Genomic DNA, 16,218 nt, shown 5'->3' on the forward strand with positions numbered 1-16,218 from the left:
ATATTTTCACAAGATGCCGATCAAGCAACATCTTTTTCCTAGCTCTTTCAGAGAGATTTGTAAGACATCTTTCTCACTCAGCCAAATCGGAGGGAGCTCTCCCTCGTCTCCTCAGAGTCCTCCCCTCCTCCTTTCGTCCTTTCCTCGGCTGCTCCTCTTCCTCTCTCTGTTTTTTCGCTTGATCTAAAGACTTGTTAGTCTTCGCAGCTCGGCCTTCATCCTGCTCACTCTAATTTTTTCCTTCCGTCGAGAGCCTCAGGGCGGAAGAGGCGAGAGAACAAGGTTGGATCGATCCATCAAAGCTCAAAGCTCAACATCACGAGACGGTCTCTTCTCTTTCTCCCTCTTCTCTTCCCTCCTTTCTACTAGAAAATCTGAGAGTTCACAGGAAGGGATACGAATACGTTCAGAGTCTCGGCTGATAAGATTGGATAGATCAGATCGTCGGCCGAAGTTTCTGTCGAACCCTCCCGGTCGAGCTTCCCTCCCTCCTCCTCCCTTGGCCCGAACCTTTCTTCCTTCCCCCTCGAACCACCACCTTCTCCATCTCCACCCTTTCTTCTCATCTTCCATCTCACTACCCTTCTTGGACGATGTTCTTTCCTACCTCGATCCTTCTCCTAGCCTCAGCAATCACCAGCGTTCTCGCTTCCCCTGTCCAATGGAACGAGCGAGCTCAACAGGCCGTTCTGGATCAGCATGTCGTTGGCTTCCCAGCTCGTCAAACCAAGGAGGAGGCTGGTACGCTCTTTTATCGCATTCTACTCTCTTCCGTAGCAAAGTACTGATCTGTGGTGGTGGTGTGCGGGAACAGCTTCTTCTGCGAGGAGGATGGTGATCGATCAATCGACAGGAACGTTGGGAACCGTCTTTCCTGCTTCTGCTCCTCTGGGTTTGGAAGGTGAGAAGATCTTTCCTGTGCCAGTTCAAGCCCATACTTCAAACACCTATCTCACTCGTCCATTTCGTTCCAGGTCGCCCCTTTTCTCTGATGGAAGTGAGTGCCTTCCTTTCCTTTCGCCATCCTCCCCTCTCTTCGTCCCCTTGACCCTTTCTGATCCAGCTCTTCGCCCCTTTCTTGCTTCATTCAGTATCAAGCACCCCACCCCAAGATCCCTTCAAGCATCCTCTACCTCCTCATGCCGATCTCAACCTCGGTCAAGAACATCTTGGGCAACGAAGGGAAAGCGACAGTCACTTTGGCGAACAAGGAGGGAACAGCGAGTAAGGAGAGGGTCGCGCTGATTGGAGTGAGTTCGGTATCCTTTGCTGAGATCTGTTCGAACTCTGGGACGAGGTCGGACGTGCTGAGAGGTCATCGATTTCGCTGAAGAGAAGAGAGAGGTCGGAGGCTGAACTGACCTCTCCTTGTTTCGTTTCACGTCCCTCTCTTTCGCAGACTGTCACTCCCGAACACAACCTCACCATCGCCGACGCTGCTTCCTACACCGCTCAGTACCTCAAGTACCAGTTCGTCTCTTCTCTTCTGCCTCATCTCCTCTCTTCGAGCCTCAACTGACTCTTTGTCGCGTTCAATCCTCCCTCTCCAGCCCAGACGCGGCAGGATGGCTCCCTACCTCCACCCACTCTCCTCACGCATCCTTCTGGGCTACGTTCACTCCCGAAGAGATCTACTACGTTGGAGGTTTCGGAGATACGCACTACATCGGTTGGATCGAGCGGGAGCTTTGGGAGGCCGCGAAGCCTTGATTCTTGTTCCCTCTTTTTGCTCCTTCGTTCCCGTGGGTTTCGGTTTCGGATCATTTTTGGGCTGGGTTGGGTCGAGGGATGATTGGGATGGATGATATTGACGACACGACTGGGATTTTCAGGAGAGTGTGGGAAGAAGTGAGGAAAAGGAAGAGCGAAGACGCGTTTTGGGAACTGCTTCGGGGGAGCAAGATCGGACAGAACGCCGGACCATCTTCAGAGGTATCAGAGTCGAAGAATCTTCTTTGGCGTAGGTTGTGATCATAAAATGAAAAGAAATCGAAAGAGAGAGAGAGAGAGAAAAGCGCGCTCCCGCCGTGGCTGACTCCCTCCCTCCCTCTCTCCCTTCTTTTGTTAAACAGTAGGGCTCATTTCGCACCCTTCTCGACTTTTCGAATCTTCAGCTAATCCTCCTTCGTTTTGTTCTCGCAGGTCGACGGACGCTGGATGGCTCCGAGAGAGGTTCCGTCTAGGAGGTTGAGGTCGGGGGTGACGAGGTCGAAGGAGGGAGAGTTGGAGGACGCGACCGAGTGGCGAACGACGGAACGAGGCTGGAGGAGGAAAGAGAGGTCAGCTTCGCTGTTGGTGTTTCCTCTTCGCCAACCTCATCTAGACGTTCAACAACAGAGGCCTATCGTGGGAGTGTAGAGATATGTAGATCAAAAGAGAAAAAACGACTCACTCGTCCACCAGGAAACTCCCTCTCCTCCTCGGTCTCTCCTCGTTCCTCCTGCTCCTCGTCCACCTCGATCTCCACCCCTTCACCCTCGAGATCGACATCGTCCTGCTCGTCTGTAGCCTCCAGGCGAGCTCGAGCTCGAGCTGCTACTGCTGCCTTGCTGAGACTGGGAGTCGCGACGGGGACGGTAGGGAGATTTGGGGTGTCGTCAAGCAGCTCCTCTGTTTCGTACCCGTCGTCCTCGTCGTCGTTGCTGCTGCTATCGGAGCGAGAGGAGGACTGTTGTCGTGATCGAGGAGAGGAGTTGGAGGAAGGAGAGTCTCGCGTCGTCTTCTCTCCTCCTCCCCTCCCCTCCCCAACTCCCACTCTTGCTCTCACAGTCTCTATCTCTCATCTTTCCCTCTCCTCCATCTGCTTCCTCAGAAATGAAGCAGTGAAAACAGGCCATGTCTAACGCATCCAGCCTAGAAACACCGTTTCCCCCCTCCCTCGTCCTTTCCAAACACCAACCAAGTATCCCGACGAATCGATAAGACTTGGAAAACGTTTAAAGCTGCTCCTTGACGACGTTGGAGAAAGAGAGCGTGCATCTTATTAACAACGTCGCTAGATATGAATCGAACAGAGTCGGATACGACGTGACCAAAGAAACAAGAAGAAAAACGAGCGATCAAGGCGCTGGTGGAAATAGAGCAGGCATCGGAAGCTTGGACAGATTTCGCATGGTTTCTTGTCGACGGGTGTTGGCGAAGGGATGAAAGTCTTCCACGAAGTTGTTGTTGGAATCGATTCGTCGGTAGATCTTGATGGACTCGCTGGAGTGAAGACGGAAAGAACGAGATTGTTCAGCCAATCGTTCCCGAGAAGGAACGCAGCGTAACAGAGGGGTATTACTCACATTTCCTGAGCGAGAGACCCTAGCTTTTCGAACAGCCGATCCTGAATCCTCGCAGGCTCGAAAGCGCGGCTGACGAGATAACCGTCGACTCTGGAGAAGCGAGATATCGAGACTCAGTCTTCTCGAAAAGAAAACATCGAATGAACGAGCTTACTTACTCGTTAACTCTAAAGGACTCCCAGCCATTGTAGGCTGGAAGCGTTCCCTGATAGTAGATAACGGCGAGGGGTCTTCGACGCGTCGACGAGTCCCATTTGGACTCCTCCCCTCGTAGCGGACTCGGTTCCTCCTCCTTTCCAACCCTCTTCGGAGGAGAGGAGTATCGACTCGACCACTTGCCTCCAGCTCGAGATCCGTACGGACGCTGGCTCGGGGAGGGAGAGCGTGAGCGTGAGGGAGAGCGAGAGCGCGATTGAGATCGAGAGCGAGAGCGAGAGGCATAACGTCCTCGACGATGTTTCGAATTGGCAGTTTTTGTTGGTCACATTCTCGTTTTCCCTTGTTCGTTCTCGCTCTCCATAGTTCGCTCTCGTTCTCGTTCTAGCTAGTTCTCATCGTTTCGTCCGACCTCGCTCGCCTCTCCCCCTCATCTTTGTTCCTGTCGGTAGGTTGGCTTAGAGTAGGCTTCCTCGCTCTTCATCCTTTCGTTTCTTCTCCTCGATGGAGCATGCTCGTTTCCGTGCCCGAGCTTCTCTTGCTCTGTCGTCTCCGCTGAGTCGCTCGCCTTTTCGTTTTCGGTTCCAACACACCTCGACGTTCGACCTCAATTCCCTTCTTCTCAGCAACAACTCTCGCAGAACTTTCCGAGGCAGTGAACGAGCGAGACCTCGCAAACAAATTATTTTCCCGCAATGCAATCCACCGAAGTGGGAATGGATCATCTCTCCTCGTCCCTTTTCGAACCTTCGCCTCTTCTCGACGCGACTGCTCAAACGAGGGCTTTCGAGCGAGGAGTGGGTGATCAAAAGCAATCTCCCGAGCCTTTCTTTCCAAACCACAGAAAAGAAGGTACACGAGAAGGAGACGGGGGATGATTGATCGACGAACAAACGAAGAAACGAAAAATCGACGCGACGACCTCCTCCTCCTCCTCTCCCCTCAACCAAGCAGGGTTTCCCCTCCCACGAAAAGCGACGTTTAGAGAACTTCTTTAACGACGTTGGCCTTTTCGCTGACATAAATGCCGTCCAAGAACTGGGTAGGCAAGGGAAGAAAGGGTCAGCGACGAGCTTCGAAGAACGAAATGAAACGGAGAGCTGTTCACCTTTCGGATATCTTGATTGAACGAAGCAGCGAGGCACACAAACGAAGAACCATGGTCAGCAATCACCTTACGACCCTTGGGTCGAAATTGCAAGTAGTCCGAAGAACCGAAAAGCTAGAGAGGAGGAGAGAGAGAGAGGAAAGGTCGAGCAGCCCACGCCAGAACCTTGACATCGACCCTCACTCAAGAGGACAACGCGGCGGGGTTCAGACGAAATGGGGGTTTCTAACGAGATGGGAGGAGGATGGCCGAGATGGGTTGGGGAGGGTGGGAGAGGACTGACCCTTGTTCTTGACGAGGCAGGATCCGTGGATGGTAGCGGCGGACTGGGAGACGTTCTGGAGGTCGTTTCCCTCGAGGATGATCTCGTCCTTCTGGGCCTTGGACTCGGAGATGGTGACACCCTCGAGCATGGGGATCTCTCGGACGATCTTCTCTCCTGTGGAAGCGAAAGGCGGAAAAGAGTCAGCGACAGCGAGAGGGGAAGAGGAAGGAAGGAAGGGACGACGAGCGACTTACCGAGGAAGTTTCGGATGGAGACCGACTTTCCTCCCTCACCGATGATGCAGTTGATGGGGAAATGGGCGTAGACGGCTCGCATCTTGTACTGGAATCCCTGTGTGGTGCGAAAACGAAATTCAGAGGAGAGTGGGAGGAGGAGGTGAGCTTCGACGAGAGAACGAAGGAAGGGAAGGAGGAAGGAGCAGAAGAACGAACCTTGGTGACTCCAATGATCATGTTCTCGATCAAGGATCGGACGGTTCGAAGGCAAGCGATGTGCTTTCGTCCTCCGTGCCAAACGGACAAGGTGATGGAGTTGGACTTCTTGATCTGTAGAACGAAGGAAGGAAGGAAAAACGAAGGTGAGCTCTATCTCTCTTTCGACGTCCCTCCCCTCTCCACCTTTTCACCACCACACCTTCTCTAGACCACGAACCAAAGGAGAACCCGTGTTACTTACGAGCTGGATGTCCATGTTGACGTGCCTGATGTTCTTGTCGAGAACTCCTCGAGGCCCGGTCACCTTGATGATTCGGGACTTGATAGCGACAGTGACGCCCTCGGGGATGGTGAAATCTTCGGTCTTAAGAATGTCCTTCATCTGTGAGAGAGGGAGGTGGGTGGTGGAAGAGAAGAGAGGGAGGAGAGGAGGGAAGGAGAGAAGGAGAGTCAGTCGAGCCGTCTTCTCTCTCCTCCTTCTTCTTTTATCGAAGCTGCTATGAATCCTCCGAACCCCAACCACCCTTTCTCTCCCTCTAAACATCCTCAAACAACTCTCTCTCCACTCTCCAATCCATCTTCAAAAACTCCCAACCATCCTTCGCCTCCCGCCTTCCCTTCCAGCAGAGGTCTTCTCCTCTCGTTTCTTTTCACCTCCTCCTCCTCCTCTCCTCTCCCTTCTCCCTCCTTCCCTTTCCGACGACTGCGAGTGTGTGTGTATAGCGTGTGGTGTGTGAATCTGTGAGGAGAGGGGAGGTAGATTTGGGGTCTAACCTTGAGAGTTTGGCGAGGGGTGAGGGGGAAACTAGCGAAAGGGAAGTCAGAAAGAAGAGGTCGTTTCGAAGATTTGGAGAGGGGGGGGCGGAGGCAAAAATCGAGGCGATGAGAAGGGGTTGATGCTTTTGCCGTTTCTTCCCCTTGCTTTTGCTTTTGCTTTTTCGGAAGAGTTAAAGAGAGAAGTATAGAAAGCATTCCAATGTATAAGATTACTCAGGTAAGAAAAAACATTGCACGCCTCCAGTCTAGACTACCACCCAGGGAACCGACCCTCAACCCCCCAACTCGCTATCCGACGGACGTCTTCTTCCTTCATGGCCAGTCCGAGAGGTGCGTCGGCCATCAGGAGAGCGTACTCGGCCATGAGGGAGGTTCGGAAGGGGAGGGTGTCGTCGGTCTAGCGAAGAAGGAGGGAGGTGAAGACGGGAAGAGTCAGTTGGAGATCTCGTTCCAACGAGCGTCCTCGTCGAGAGCTGAAGAAGCTGTTGCTGACGCAGATGGTAACCGGATGAGAAAGATCTAAATAATAAAGAAGATGAGATTCCTCGAGAGTTGGAGTGGTTTTACACCTGTTCCGAACGAACGAGGAAAGGAAGAGAGGAAAGGTCAGCTCGACGCGCGCGTCTTCCTCCAAAACTCACACCGAAGAGAGAAACCCACAGACACTCACAGCACGTTCGAACTTAAACAAACCTCCACCGTCATCCCCTCCGTCTTCACCACCTCTCTCGCCTCATCACTCAAGAACGTCCCATGCCCGACGCGTTTCGGTTTCAACTCCAACAGCAAAGCCTGACATTCCTCCTGACGGTGCGACGGAAGCTCAGCGAGATGGAGAGTGAGCGGTAGACCGTGAACGTCTCGGGCTCGAGCTAGGAGGCGGATGAGATGGGGGGAGGTGGGTCCCTGGGAGCGAGGAGCCGAAAGCAAAGCGAGATTCATTCAGCTCGAACGCGACTCGACTCGACTCGTTCCGAGGAGGAAAGAGCTTACAGAAGGATCCCCACAAAGATCCATCCCCACCACCGCTCTCCCTTCCCTCTTCAGCTCCCCTGCCAATTCTACACACTCCTTCAGATCCTCCTCTCCCATCCTAACATCCACAGAAACGATCAACCGACACTTGCCCTCCCCGTCTCCCTCCCGTGCATTCCACTCGTCCACCACGCTCAGGACGGTTTCCAAGTAGGACCGACGAGTGAGTCCGGTCTTAGGGTTGGAGCGAGGCGTGGTTCGAAGTTCGAGGTAGGTGCAGGAGGAGGTAGGGGTTGGGAGGAGGAAGGACGAGAGGACGGCGAAGGTGACGGTTTGGATGGAGGAGGGCGTGGAGGTCAGGTGGTAGATCGCTGGGAAGAGGGCGAAGAAGCTGAGAGGGAGAGGGATTAGCTTAAGCTCCTTTCTAAAGGACGTCGAGAGAAGAAGAAAAAGCGACGAACTCTTGAAATCGATCCAACGTGACTCCCGCCTCGAGTTTCGCTAAACCTTCCTTCACGATCTCTCCCATCTCTTCCTCGTCCTCTTCCGTATTCCGTTCCGAAGCGAGCTGCTGAAGAACTGAGATGGGGATACAGCCGTTGAGGTGGGCGTGAAGCTCTGCTTTGGGGAGAGAACGAAGAAACGAGCTGTTGAGTTGCCGTCGAGGAAGAGAAAGGGAGGAGGAGGAGGTTTGTACGAGTGAGCGTGAGCTTGATTGATCTTTTTGAGTGACGAAAGGGAAGATATACGTACAGTTGATCCTCTGAGAGTGAAGCGAGAGCTTGGAAAGAGGGAGAAAGGGCCGAGGAGCTCATCGTGGACGGGAGGGAAAGGAGGAGGAGGAGGAAACGTCGAGCTTCTTTTTCGAGCTCGACCGTCGGCCTTCTCCTAGTTGCCTTCAAACCATCACAAGCAAGAACTAGACTCGTCCGAGTAAGTCTTGATCTCACCTCATACTTCAAGAGCAGCTTACTGACGTCAAAATTCTGCTCTTTTCATCCTTCGCAGCACCCATGGAATCGACTGATCAAGATCGACCTCTCCCTTCCTCCCCTTCCTCGTCCTCCGAATGGTCTTCTTCCTCGGACGGAGAATCGCTCGTCTCTGAGCCGTCGAGGATACCTTCCCTTCCAGTCGAGATCCTTTCCATGATCATCGGATTCTCGGACGAGCAAGACTGGCCGTTCTTGATGAGAACTAGCAGGGCTTTCGCGGAGGTGAGCTCGTTTCTTCCTTCCCTCTTCTCCTCCAAACGTCTTTCCTCCCACCAGCACCTGTTCGACGATGAAGCTTAGGGCTGGATGGCGAGAGGCTCTTCTCTTGGTAGCATCTCTCGAGAATCTTCTCGACTTCAACGACGAAGCAGATCTGACTCGTTTGGTTCCTCGACCTTTTTCTGCAGCTCACTCGTCCCGTCGCGCTCGAGACCCTCGAGATCAGAGGGGAGAGAGGTCTCGAGCGACTTCTCCATGTTGTTGAGATGGAAGAGAGAGCCTCGCTCGTTCGGTAAGCTGCCTTCTGTTATCTGTACTCTTTCTGATCCTCGTCGCTGACTCCCTCGCGTCTCTTCTTCTCTCCAGCACACTTTACGTCTGCCCCGGAACCAGGCCTGAGCCCTTCGGCTATCGCAGATATCTCGCCCACATCGCTACCTCCTTATCCCTCCTTCCGAACGTCTCCACCTTCGACTTCGTCGCTCATCCCCAAGGAGAGATCTACCTGACCGAAGCGCTCTCCCTCGCCATCCAAACCCATCCCTCCCTCCTCACCTTCCACTACGACAACTGGACGGATCGTTGGAACTTTCTACAACCTATCGGAATCCGGACTCGACAAGATCCCCTTCGCCTACCGTTCCTCAACCTCTGGCACGGAATCACTCTTTCAGACCTTCGTCCTTTCCTCGACCACATGGACGCTCGGATCGAAACGCTTCAGTTTGGAGGGCGCCCCGAAAGGGACGAGTCAACATGGGACTTCATCCCTCCCGACCTCATGTCGATACCGGAGGAAGTGCTTCCCAGCTTGAAACAGCTTCAAATCCTCTTCCATCGGGTCCATCTTCCCTTTGCCTCCTTCCTCGCCGGCGACAGCAACTGGTTCAAGAGGACGCTAGCGGCGTTTCCAGCCCTCGAGGTCATTCAGCTTGAATCCGTGAGCAGCGAAGATCTCTTCTTCCCGATCAACGTGTTGGACCAGGTCGCAGGATCGAGAGGAACCGCCGTCGCGTCGGAGAAGATTACTCGCTGGTGGGAGGCAACCCCGTTGAGGAGGTTGACGATCGACTTCAAATCGAAGGACGGACTCGAGAAGGACGTCGTGGGTCTCACGATATCCACGTTGGACTATGGAAGTCCAGCAGCCGAGGTCACAGCTCTCGTGTTGAAGGATTTGGCGAGGCGGTTCCCTCTGCTTGAGAAGCTCGCTCTCGACGGACGATGGAGCTCAACGATGAACCTTGTCAGTCTTCTCAGCTTGCTCCCTAGTTTAAACTCTCGTCCTGATGCTATCCTTATTTCACCTTGCCTCAACCAGACCTCTCCTCGCTTCCTCAAAGCCCTCTCAAGCTTCCGAAACCTCACCACCCTCACCCTGCCCATCAACACCTACCTCGAACCTCCCCGCTCCCTCTGCCGCCGTTGCGTCGACAACATCACTCGGGACCTTTATCGCTGGTCAGAACCACCTCGATGGCGGGAGTCTAGACGGCACGAAAAGGTCGAGCCGCCGACGCACTTCCTCAACTCGCTCGACGACCCCGACGTACGCCAGAACTTCCTCGAGCGGATCGCTTGGTCGGATCCTATGGACTCGGAACCCACCTTTCTCGAGTCTTTGGAGGAGAAGTGGCTGCCTACACTGGGGAGGTTACCGAGGTTGAGGGACGTTGAGTTGTTTTGGGAGGATCCGTTCGGCTCGAGAGGTTGGAGGTTCGAACGAGGAGTGGGAGACGGAGGAGCAACGACACCGACGATTCGGATAGTATGGTCGGACCTGGAACGCGAAAGGGACTGCCCAAATCATTACCTCGACGGAAGGCGTCTCCCAACGCTTCAGTACCTCATGCGTCTCCCTGGCCTCTTCGAAACCAAGGCCGACTTCACTCCGGCTTTCACCCTCGACCGCTTCTTCCCTCGTCGGAGCGCGTAGCTTGCATCTGGATGTCTCGAAGTGAGTTCGCTGCCTGTTTCGTCGTCGTCGCGTCGATTTGACTCTCGACGTGGACGCGTCTCGTTCCTCTTTCTTCGTTTCTTTCAACAGTCACCCCATCGTCGCTCGTCTCTCTCACTACTCTCTTCAAATGGTCTAGCATCCTCTTCTTTCTAAGGTGAGTTTTACCCTCCATCTCTTCTTCTAGAGGCTCAAAGGTCAGAACGCTGAACCTCTCCGTCCTTCTGTTCGACGCAGCTCACGTCTCACCTCGTCGTCGCTGGAGGACTCGTCTTCAGTGGATCTGGATGGATGGGAGGCTAGGTTAGGACTAGATGTGAGTCTTACGAACTGATGCTCGTCGCAGGCGAAGGGAGGAAGGAAGAAAGGAAGAGAGAGGGAGAGCGGCGATCCGGTCTCTCCCTCCCTCCCTCCTTCAATTCCCGCTGCTCCTTGGCTTTCATTCTTTTCTGACCTCTTCCTTTCTTTCTTCGGAATACCTGTCTCTCAAATCCTTCAAGGTCCGAGGTCAGCCGTTGTCTTCTCAATCGTTCGCTCCCTCCTTTCCTCTCTTTCGAACTGACTCGTCGTTCTGATGGTCGACCTTTAGACTAGGGGATAGGGCTGAAGTAGATTTTGCAGGACTTGATAGGCATCTTTAGATTTGTTGTAGAATCTGGATTGGGAGATTGTTCTGGGCAGCAAGGGGAGCGGGAGACGTCCCAAGTCGAAGTCGGTAGCCTTTTCGCGTCTATCTCAGGTTGACTCCTTCAGCATGCTCCGAAACGCTTCGAGCTCTGAACAAGGTGACCAGTAGAGGTATGGAGGTTTTTTTGTCCTGTTCTGGTGGTTCCGTGAATGAAAACTTTTTCTACAAGGCGCGTTATAGGACGGCCGCAAAAGAGAGCTTGTCGAGCTTCGGCGACGAGCTCGCCCTTTCCTTCCCTCAACCTTCACCATCCATCCAAAGAAAGCCCTTTTCTTTCTCTTTCCCTCGAGGATATACCTCCCAGACCGATCAAACGTCCCAACGAGCAGCTCGAGTGAGTCTCGGTTCCGTGTGGTATATAGGAAAGGGATCAAAGGGCGAGAAGCTGATGACCGAAGCTTCCTCCTCCTCCCTCCCTCCTCCTCCTCCAAGCATGCCCAAATCTCCCTCGGAAGCAGCGTCTGAGACCAAGAAGACTGAAAAGGCGATTCTGAAACGAAATCAAGCCTGCCTTCGATGCAGATCTAGGAAGTTACGAGTGAGTTTGAGGACGGGAAACGGAACGAGCAGGGAAAGTAAAGGGAAAGAAGGAGAGGTGAGGTTCAGGTCGAACATGCTGACTTCCCCCCCTCCCGCCTTTCTTCTCGTTCCTGTTCCTACCCCCTCTCTCAGTGCGATGCGGTCAGACCTACATGTGGGACCTGTGCCCGATCACACAACCACGCTATCCGTGAGTTCGTTGGGTCGTCGAGAGGTTCCTGCTCCCTTCGATCGAAGCTCACCCGACCTCCTTCCTCCCAGAACATCTCAAACCTGGACAAGAGCCGCCTCCCTACCCTCAATGTACCTTCGAAGACGCTATCGCCGTTCCTTCTGGATCCTCAGCAAGGGGAGGAGGAGGAGGAGGAGCTGTTCCTTCGCAACGAGTGGCGAAGGTCGGGGCGCTAGAGAGTCGAATCTCTGAGCTCGAAGGGATGCTAAAGCAGGCAGTGGGAGTCGAAGGTTTAGGGTTGTTGGGTGGAGGAAGTGCCAGCGGAAGTCTGCCGTCGAGTGCAGGACGAGGAGGAGGAGGAGGAGAAGGTCATCAGCAGCCGGAGCGTCCAAATCAGTTCCAACACCATCAGCAGCCTTCCTCAACGATCAGAGTACCAGATTGGGCTGGATGGCAGACAGGATGGAACGCAAACCCTCCTCATCAGTTCTCGTCGATCCCGATTCCTCCTTCAATCCCACAGCGGTCGAATCAATCCCGACCCGGACTCCCCTCCTTTCCCTCGTCGTTCTTCAACCTCCCTCCCTCAGGCCCCGCGACCTTCGCTCCCTCCTCCTCACCAGCATTACCTCAGTATCAAAACCAAACCACCTTCACAACCCAGCAACCGTTCCCTCATCCTCAGCAAACGACGAACTTTCCGTCCTCGAGCTTCGCCTCGGCTCCTCCTCAACCACAACCACCCATGCCTCCTCCTTCTTGGCCCTTCCTCGCTTCTCTTCCTACCGGAGGAATCAAATCAAACAACCCTTCCACCTACGACACCTTCCCTCCGACTCAAGCTCAAGCTCAAAGCCAAGCTTCAACCTCCTCGTCGTCCTCTTCCTCCTCTTCCCTCCCTCCTCCTCGACCATCCTTCTTCGACTCTCCAACCCCAATCTTCTCACCGAATAACCCTACACCCCCATCTACAACCTCTGAGAAGCTCTTCCACGTCGATACCTGGCCTCCCAGGCAGTTCAGTGGTCCCACCATCGAGGAAGTCTTCGTCGAATCGGTCTCGTCGGGAGGAAGATGGGCAGGACGTCCGGATCCGCCGAGCATGCAGTCGAACCCGTCAGGGAGAGCTCCAACGATGGTACCGATCGATAAGTGGCCTCCAAGGCAGTCGAGTGGACCGACGATCGAGGATTTGGTGGAGGAGTCGGCTTCTTCGGGGAGAGGGAGAGGAGGAGACGCGACGAGAGAGGAAAAGGAGGAGCAGGTTGCTGGGCTTCAGGAAGGGATGGATCTGGGTGGGTTCGGGTCGGCGGGAGACGAGTACTTGATGCAGCTGCTTTGGCCTGGGTGCGTTGTTCGATTCGACGTCGAAGAGAAGAAGGACGTGACGCGACGAGACTAACCTCACTCTTTCTTCTCGTCTTCCTTCCTCCTCAGTTGGCCTTCCCATCTTCCTTCCCCAGGGAAACTCGAACACATCGTCGATACCTTCTTCTCAGTCGTTCCCTTCGCCACCGAGGTCCTGAATCAAGCGAGATTCTTGACGAGACTCGCCTTGCCTCCCACGCACAAGCAGTTTCCTCATCCCGCTCTTCTTCACGCCATCTGCGCTGTCACATCGAGGTGCGCCATCTTTGCTCTTACCTATTCGCTCGATAACGATCTTAATCTGACTCGACGTTGTTCTCCTCCCTTGCAAAAGATACCTCGGAAACGTCGAACTCGTTTCGCCCAATACCTTCTTCCCTCTTCGCTTCCCTGCGAAGAGGAACGAGCTCGAACCAGTGAAGATCCCTACTTGGGACGGGTTCGGGATCAAGCCTTCAAGTACAACTCCATATCTCGACGAGGATTTTGTGAGTGGGCTCAGCCTCGCCGTGCCCGCACGATGCTCTTCTCGAAAACTGACTCTCTTTGCACTCTTTCTTCTTCCAGGGCGAGATTCACTACCGCTGGAGCTCTCTCTACATCGATCAGGTTAGTATAGTGCGTTTTGGTTCGCCTGAAAGACGAGCTGACTCGTTTTTTTTCTCGTCGTCGCGTCTCGGAATCCAGTCGAAGGAGAACGCAGGAGAGTGGCTCCCGCTCGTTCAAGCTCTCATCTTGCTCTCTCAGTACTGCCATCAGCATGCCAAGGTCAGTCAGAGCCCTGTACCTGTACGCTGGTTGACTGTGCTGAAGCCTCGTTCCCTTCTCGCAGTGGGTCCAAGGTGAGCTTCGTCTTTCCCTCGCGTCTAGATCTCTTTCCGTCGTGCTGATCCCCTCCTCTTCTCCCAGGGTGGACGCATATGTCCCTTCTTGGGAGGCTCGTCGTTCCTCTCGGTCTCAACGGACGTCCCTACGATCCTCGAGTCACGCCCTCAGCTTTCCAAGCAAGTCTGCTCGAACCACCTTCGGACGACATCGAACGGATCGAGAGAGCGAACTTGGCCTGGCTCGTCTTCTGTCAGGATACCTACTCGAGCACATCCTGCGGCTGGCAAGGTCTCATTGACGATCGAGATCTTGTGAGTCTTTTCTTGTCCCCCTCTCTGTGATGGGGAGGAGGCGAGACAAGGAGGAGGACGCGTTGCTGACTTTGAGGTCATTCGTTCGCTCTTTCCCCTTTCTTTGTTCAGTATCTCGGGCTACCGACCTCTCACAGCACTTTTCACGCCGGAGTGAGTTAGTTTCCCTCATATCTTTCGAAGAGAGCTGCGCCTGAATCTGACCTCTGCTCTTGTCCCTCAGCTCCAACCCCCCTACCCAACCCAATTCGCCGACGAAGACGAGCTCACGCTTCTCACCCATCATCCTCAAGCTCATTATACGGCTTGGTGCTTGAACATCAAGGGGTAAGTAGGCCAACGGTCCATCTTTCAGCGTTTCCATCCGTCCTCCTCCTCGTGCTGACCTTTCTTTGTTTTTCAGCACCCTCCTTCTGCGAAAAATCAGCGACTTCGTTCGCCGAGCCGACATGCGAGGAGACTCTGACCCTAGAGGGACAGCAGATTTCCAGAGGTTGGACCAGCTGATCACTTCTTTTAGGTATGCTTTGTTCGTTCGTCCGTTCGTCTTGTTCGTCGCTCATCTTCGTCGTTCTCTCGCAGGTCCTCCTTCCCACCCGAATTCAGCAACCCTCTGAAGTGCGTCACCAACAATGGAAAGGCTATCGATCGGGATCTCGTGATGGCTTTGACTCTTCCCTACACGTGAGTCTCTTGCTTGCTCGTTCTCGACGACGCGATCTTAGACTCGAGCTGACCTCTTCTTCTCTTCCACCTCTACGCATAGTGCTCTGATCACACTTCACGACCGATACGTCGACTGTGAGATCAAAACTGCTCTCGCAGAACGATCCAGGCGGTGCTGACCGCTCTTCCTCTTCTCTTCACAGCTCACGACCCTTCGGATCCCTCTGGACCTCGAATGATGGCTGCTGCTCGCGGACTTCTTGGCCAAGTCTACCTCGTTACATCGACCAACTTCGACTTCTCACTCCTCGCACCGTTCATGTCCTACTCCTGGGTAAGTTTGTCCAACAGATGCCCCTCCTTCGACGCCCCGAACCGAATCGACGAGCCCTGACGACTTTCCTTCCCTCCTTTCACAGTTCCTCGGAGCCAAGACGCTGATCAAGGCCTTACAAGTAGCCATGCAAAGGAAGGACAAGGTTACCGAGAGAGCTCTTCTTGCGGAGATTCAGGTGTTCGAGTTCGTCTTGCTTTTTCTTTACTTTCCCATTCTTTCACTTCTCTTACTCGTACTTACTTCCTTTCCTTCCGTTCCGGCTCTCGCTTAGACATGCCATCGACATGATCGCCGAACGAGTTCGTCCTCACCTTCCGTCGCGTTCCATCGCTTTCACTGACCGTTTCCTCTCCTCTTCTTCCTTCCAGCTCCCCATCGGTGCTCGTCAAAAGATCATGCTCAGCCAAATCCTTTCGGATGTTCTCTCTAATCCTACGAATCAAACCGGTCAGCATATCTCTCTGCTCCCGTCTACCCCTTGCTACGTCGAGTCCTGACCCTCCTTTGCTTTCTCGTTTCAGTCGTGCCTGGGTGCGTCGCCCTCTTCCTCCTTTCCCACCCGCCTCCACTCCAACTGATCTTCTAATCCTCTTTCACTCTCACAGTAACAACTGCCGCCTCATCATCAACTCCCTCTCATCCTTTCCCGAAGCGACTTTGACCTCTCCGGACGGAACCCCGTCTTCGACCTCGCTCAAAACACCTCCTGCTGTAGGACCCTTCGCAGGATCCACGCCTTCGTTCACAGGCTCCGTCGGTACGGCTGGTCAACCTGGATTCTGGCTGGATTCGGATAAGGTCATGGAGGAGATGGACCAGCTCAGAGCGCCGTGGGAGTCGAGACCGAGCGTTTGAGTCGTCGGGACGCGTTCTTCTTTCTCTTGGCTTTCTTCTTCTTCGTTTTTTGCTTCTCAGTCTTTCAGGTCTCGACCTTGATTCTATGTTTTACGTGTTCTTTGCTTCGCTCTTCGCTCTCGTGGAAAAGAAACGTGGGAGGAAGAGACCCAAGAAGACTGTCACGGGCTCACCTTTGAGTAGCGGCCTGTTGAAGCACCATGAGGAGGCCATCAAACCATACAGCTCCTTCCTGGGAGAGAGAAGTAAGCAAAAGGAA

At 54.0% G+C, this 16,218-nt stretch overlaps 6 protein-coding genes across 6 annotated transcripts; 3 read left to right on the top strand and 3 right to left on the bottom strand.

Moving 5' to 3' along the window:
- The first annotated feature begins 533 nt into the window (after window positions 1–533).
- BDY24DRAFT_394368 (pyridoxamine 5'-phosphate oxidase-domain-containing protein) lies at window positions 534–2,075 on the top strand. Its single transcript, XM_076641165.1, has 6 exons — window positions 534–741; window positions 815–901; window positions 975–997; window positions 1,092–1,250; window positions 1,400–1,470; window positions 1,551–2,075. Exons 1-6 carry the CDS (start codon window positions 594–596, stop codon window positions 1,708–1,710), a joined length of 648 nt encoding a protein of 215 aa, XP_076495189.1. The 5' UTR covers window positions 534–593; the 3' UTR covers window positions 1,711–2,075.
- An 817-nt stretch (window positions 2,076–2,892) lies between these two features.
- On the bottom strand, window positions 2,893–3,903 carry BDY24DRAFT_435589 (uncharacterized protein). The gene is made up of 4 exons (XM_076644183.1): window positions 3,651–3,903; window positions 3,446–3,492; window positions 3,288–3,377; window positions 2,893–3,204 (listed from the first exon to the last, which is right to left on the bottom strand). Exons 1-4 carry the CDS (start codon window positions 3,726–3,728, stop codon window positions 3,060–3,062), a joined length of 360 nt encoding a protein of 119 aa, XP_076495190.1. The 5' UTR covers window positions 3,729–3,903; the 3' UTR covers window positions 2,893–3,059.
- A 393-nt stretch (window positions 3,904–4,296) lies between these two features.
- On the bottom strand, window positions 4,297–6,081 carry BDY24DRAFT_394372 (putative RPL9A-ribosomal protein L9.e). The gene is made up of 7 exons (XM_076641166.1): window positions 6,046–6,081; window positions 5,513–5,653; window positions 5,269–5,382; window positions 5,071–5,167; window positions 4,835–4,990; window positions 4,552–4,562; window positions 4,297–4,481 (listed from the first exon to the last, which is right to left on the bottom strand). Exons 2-7 carry the CDS (start codon window positions 5,651–5,653, stop codon window positions 4,425–4,427), a joined length of 576 nt encoding a protein of 191 aa, XP_076495191.1. The 5' UTR covers window positions 6,046–6,081; the 3' UTR covers window positions 4,297–4,424.
- Window positions 6,082–6,231: 150 nt separating this feature from the next.
- On the bottom strand, window positions 6,232–7,840 carry BDY24DRAFT_394379 (uncharacterized protein; the record flags this gene model as incomplete). Its single annotated transcript, XM_076641167.1, has 6 exons — window positions 6,232–6,445; window positions 6,542–6,617; window positions 6,719–6,954; window positions 7,042–7,414; window positions 7,485–7,670; window positions 7,777–7,840. Coding segments are annotated over 6 exons (1,082 nt in total), but the record flags the coding sequence as incomplete, so codon positions are not given.
- A 42-nt stretch (window positions 7,841–7,882) lies between these two features.
- BDY24DRAFT_118065 (uncharacterized protein) lies at window positions 7,883–10,497 on the top strand. Its single transcript, XM_076635913.1, has 6 exons — window positions 7,883–7,956; window positions 8,032–8,240; window positions 8,426–8,529; window positions 8,604–9,483; window positions 9,559–10,351; window positions 10,432–10,497. Exons 2-5 carry the CDS (start codon window positions 8,037–8,039, stop codon window positions 10,171–10,173), a joined length of 1,803 nt encoding a protein of 600 aa, XP_076495193.1. The 5' UTR covers window positions 7,883–7,956; window positions 8,032–8,036; the 3' UTR covers window positions 10,174–10,351; window positions 10,432–10,497.
- Window positions 10,498–11,130: 633 nt separating this feature from the next.
- On the top strand, window positions 11,131–16,059 carry BDY24DRAFT_118076 (uncharacterized protein). The gene is made up of 19 exons (XM_076635914.1): window positions 11,131–11,216; window positions 11,315–11,420; window positions 11,555–11,612; window positions 11,684–12,941; window positions 13,032–13,217; window positions 13,297–13,450; window positions 13,530–13,571; window positions 13,650–13,730; window positions 13,795–13,804; window positions 13,872–14,101; window positions 14,213–14,254; window positions 14,325–14,428; window positions 14,505–14,621; window positions 14,684–14,785; window positions 14,868–14,902; window positions 14,971–15,101; window positions 15,187–15,287; window positions 15,376–15,403; window positions 15,473–16,059. The coding sequence occupies exons 2-19, from the start codon at window positions 11,316–11,318 to the stop codon at window positions 15,599–15,601; spliced, it is 2,913 nt and encodes a 970-aa protein (XP_076495194.1). The 5' UTR covers window positions 11,131–11,216; window position 11,315; the 3' UTR covers window positions 15,602–16,059.
- Window positions 16,060–16,218: the final 159 nt, after the last annotated feature.

The sequence above is a fragment of the Mrakia frigida genome (genome assembly GCF_051309035.1).
Source record: "Mrakia frigida strain ATCC 22029 unplaced genomic scaffold BDY24scaffold_22, whole genome shotgun sequence".
Lineage (NCBI taxonomy): Eukaryota > Fungi > Basidiomycota > Tremellomycetes > Cystofilobasidiales > Mrakiaceae > Mrakia > Mrakia frigida.

What these genes read in the sequence shown, in the direction of transcription:
- BDY24DRAFT_394368 (XM_076641165.1), top strand. Translation starts at nt 594, where the DNA reads ATGTTCTTTCCTACCTCGATCCTTCTCCTAGCCTCAGCAATCACCAGC. An exon ending in TGCTCCTCTGGGTTTGGAAG is followed by an intron (nt 902 to 974) that starts GTGAGAAGATCT and finishes ATTTCGTTCCAG; the next exon opens with GTCGCCCCTTTTCTCTGATG. An exon ending in AGAGGGTCGCGCTGATTGGA is followed by an intron (nt 1,251 to 1,399) that starts GTGAGTTCGGTA and finishes TCTCTTTCGCAG; the next exon opens with ACTGTCACTCCCGAACACAA.
- BDY24DRAFT_435589 (XM_076644183.1), bottom strand. Translation starts at nt 3,728, where the DNA reads ATGCCTCTCGCTCTCGCTCTCGATCTCAATCGCGCTCTCGCTCTCCCT. An exon ending in CTCTCCCTCCCCGAGCCAGC is followed by an intron (nt 3,493 to 3,650) that starts GTCCGTACGGAT and finishes ATCTACTATCAG; the next exon opens with GGAACGCTTCCAGCCTACAA. An exon ending in GAGTCCTTTAGAGTTAACGA is followed by an intron (nt 3,378 to 3,445) that starts GTAAGTAAGCTC and finishes TCGCTTCTCCAG; the next exon opens with AGTCGACGGTTATCTCGTCA.
- BDY24DRAFT_394372 (XM_076641166.1), bottom strand. Translation starts at nt 5,653, where the DNA reads ATGAAGGACATTCTTAAGACCGAAGATTTCACCATCCCCGAGGGCGTC. An exon ending in TCAACATGGACATCCAGCTC is followed by an intron (nt 5,383 to 5,512) that starts GTAAGTAACACG and finishes TTCGTTCTACAG; the next exon opens with ATCAAGAAGTCCAACTCCAT. An exon ending in TGATCATTGGAGTCACCAAG is followed by an intron (nt 5,168 to 5,268) that starts GTTCGTTCTTCT and finishes CGCACCACACAG; the next exon opens with GGATTCCAGTACAAGATGCG.
- BDY24DRAFT_118065 (XM_076635913.1), top strand. Translation starts at nt 8,037, where the DNA reads ATGGAATCGACTGATCAAGATCGACCTCTCCCTTCCTCCCCTTCCTCG. An exon ending in CTAGCAGGGCTTTCGCGGAG is followed by an intron (nt 8,241 to 8,425) that starts GTGAGCTCGTTT and finishes CTTTTTCTGCAG; the next exon opens with CTCACTCGTCCCGTCGCGCT. An exon ending in GAGAGAGCCTCGCTCGTTCG is followed by an intron (nt 8,530 to 8,603) that starts GTAAGCTGCCTT and finishes TCTTCTCTCCAG; the next exon opens with CACACTTTACGTCTGCCCCG.
- BDY24DRAFT_118076 (XM_076635914.1), top strand. Translation starts at nt 11,316, where the DNA reads ATGCCCAAATCTCCCTCGGAAGCAGCGTCTGAGACCAAGAAGACTGAA. An exon ending in GCAGATCTAGGAAGTTACGA is followed by an intron (nt 11,421 to 11,554) that starts GTGAGTTTGAGG and finishes CCCCTCTCTCAG; the next exon opens with TGCGATGCGGTCAGACCTAC. An exon ending in TCACGACCGATACGTCGACT is followed by an intron (nt 14,903 to 14,970) that starts GTGAGATCAAAA and finishes TTCTCTTCACAG; the next exon opens with CTCACGACCCTTCGGATCCC.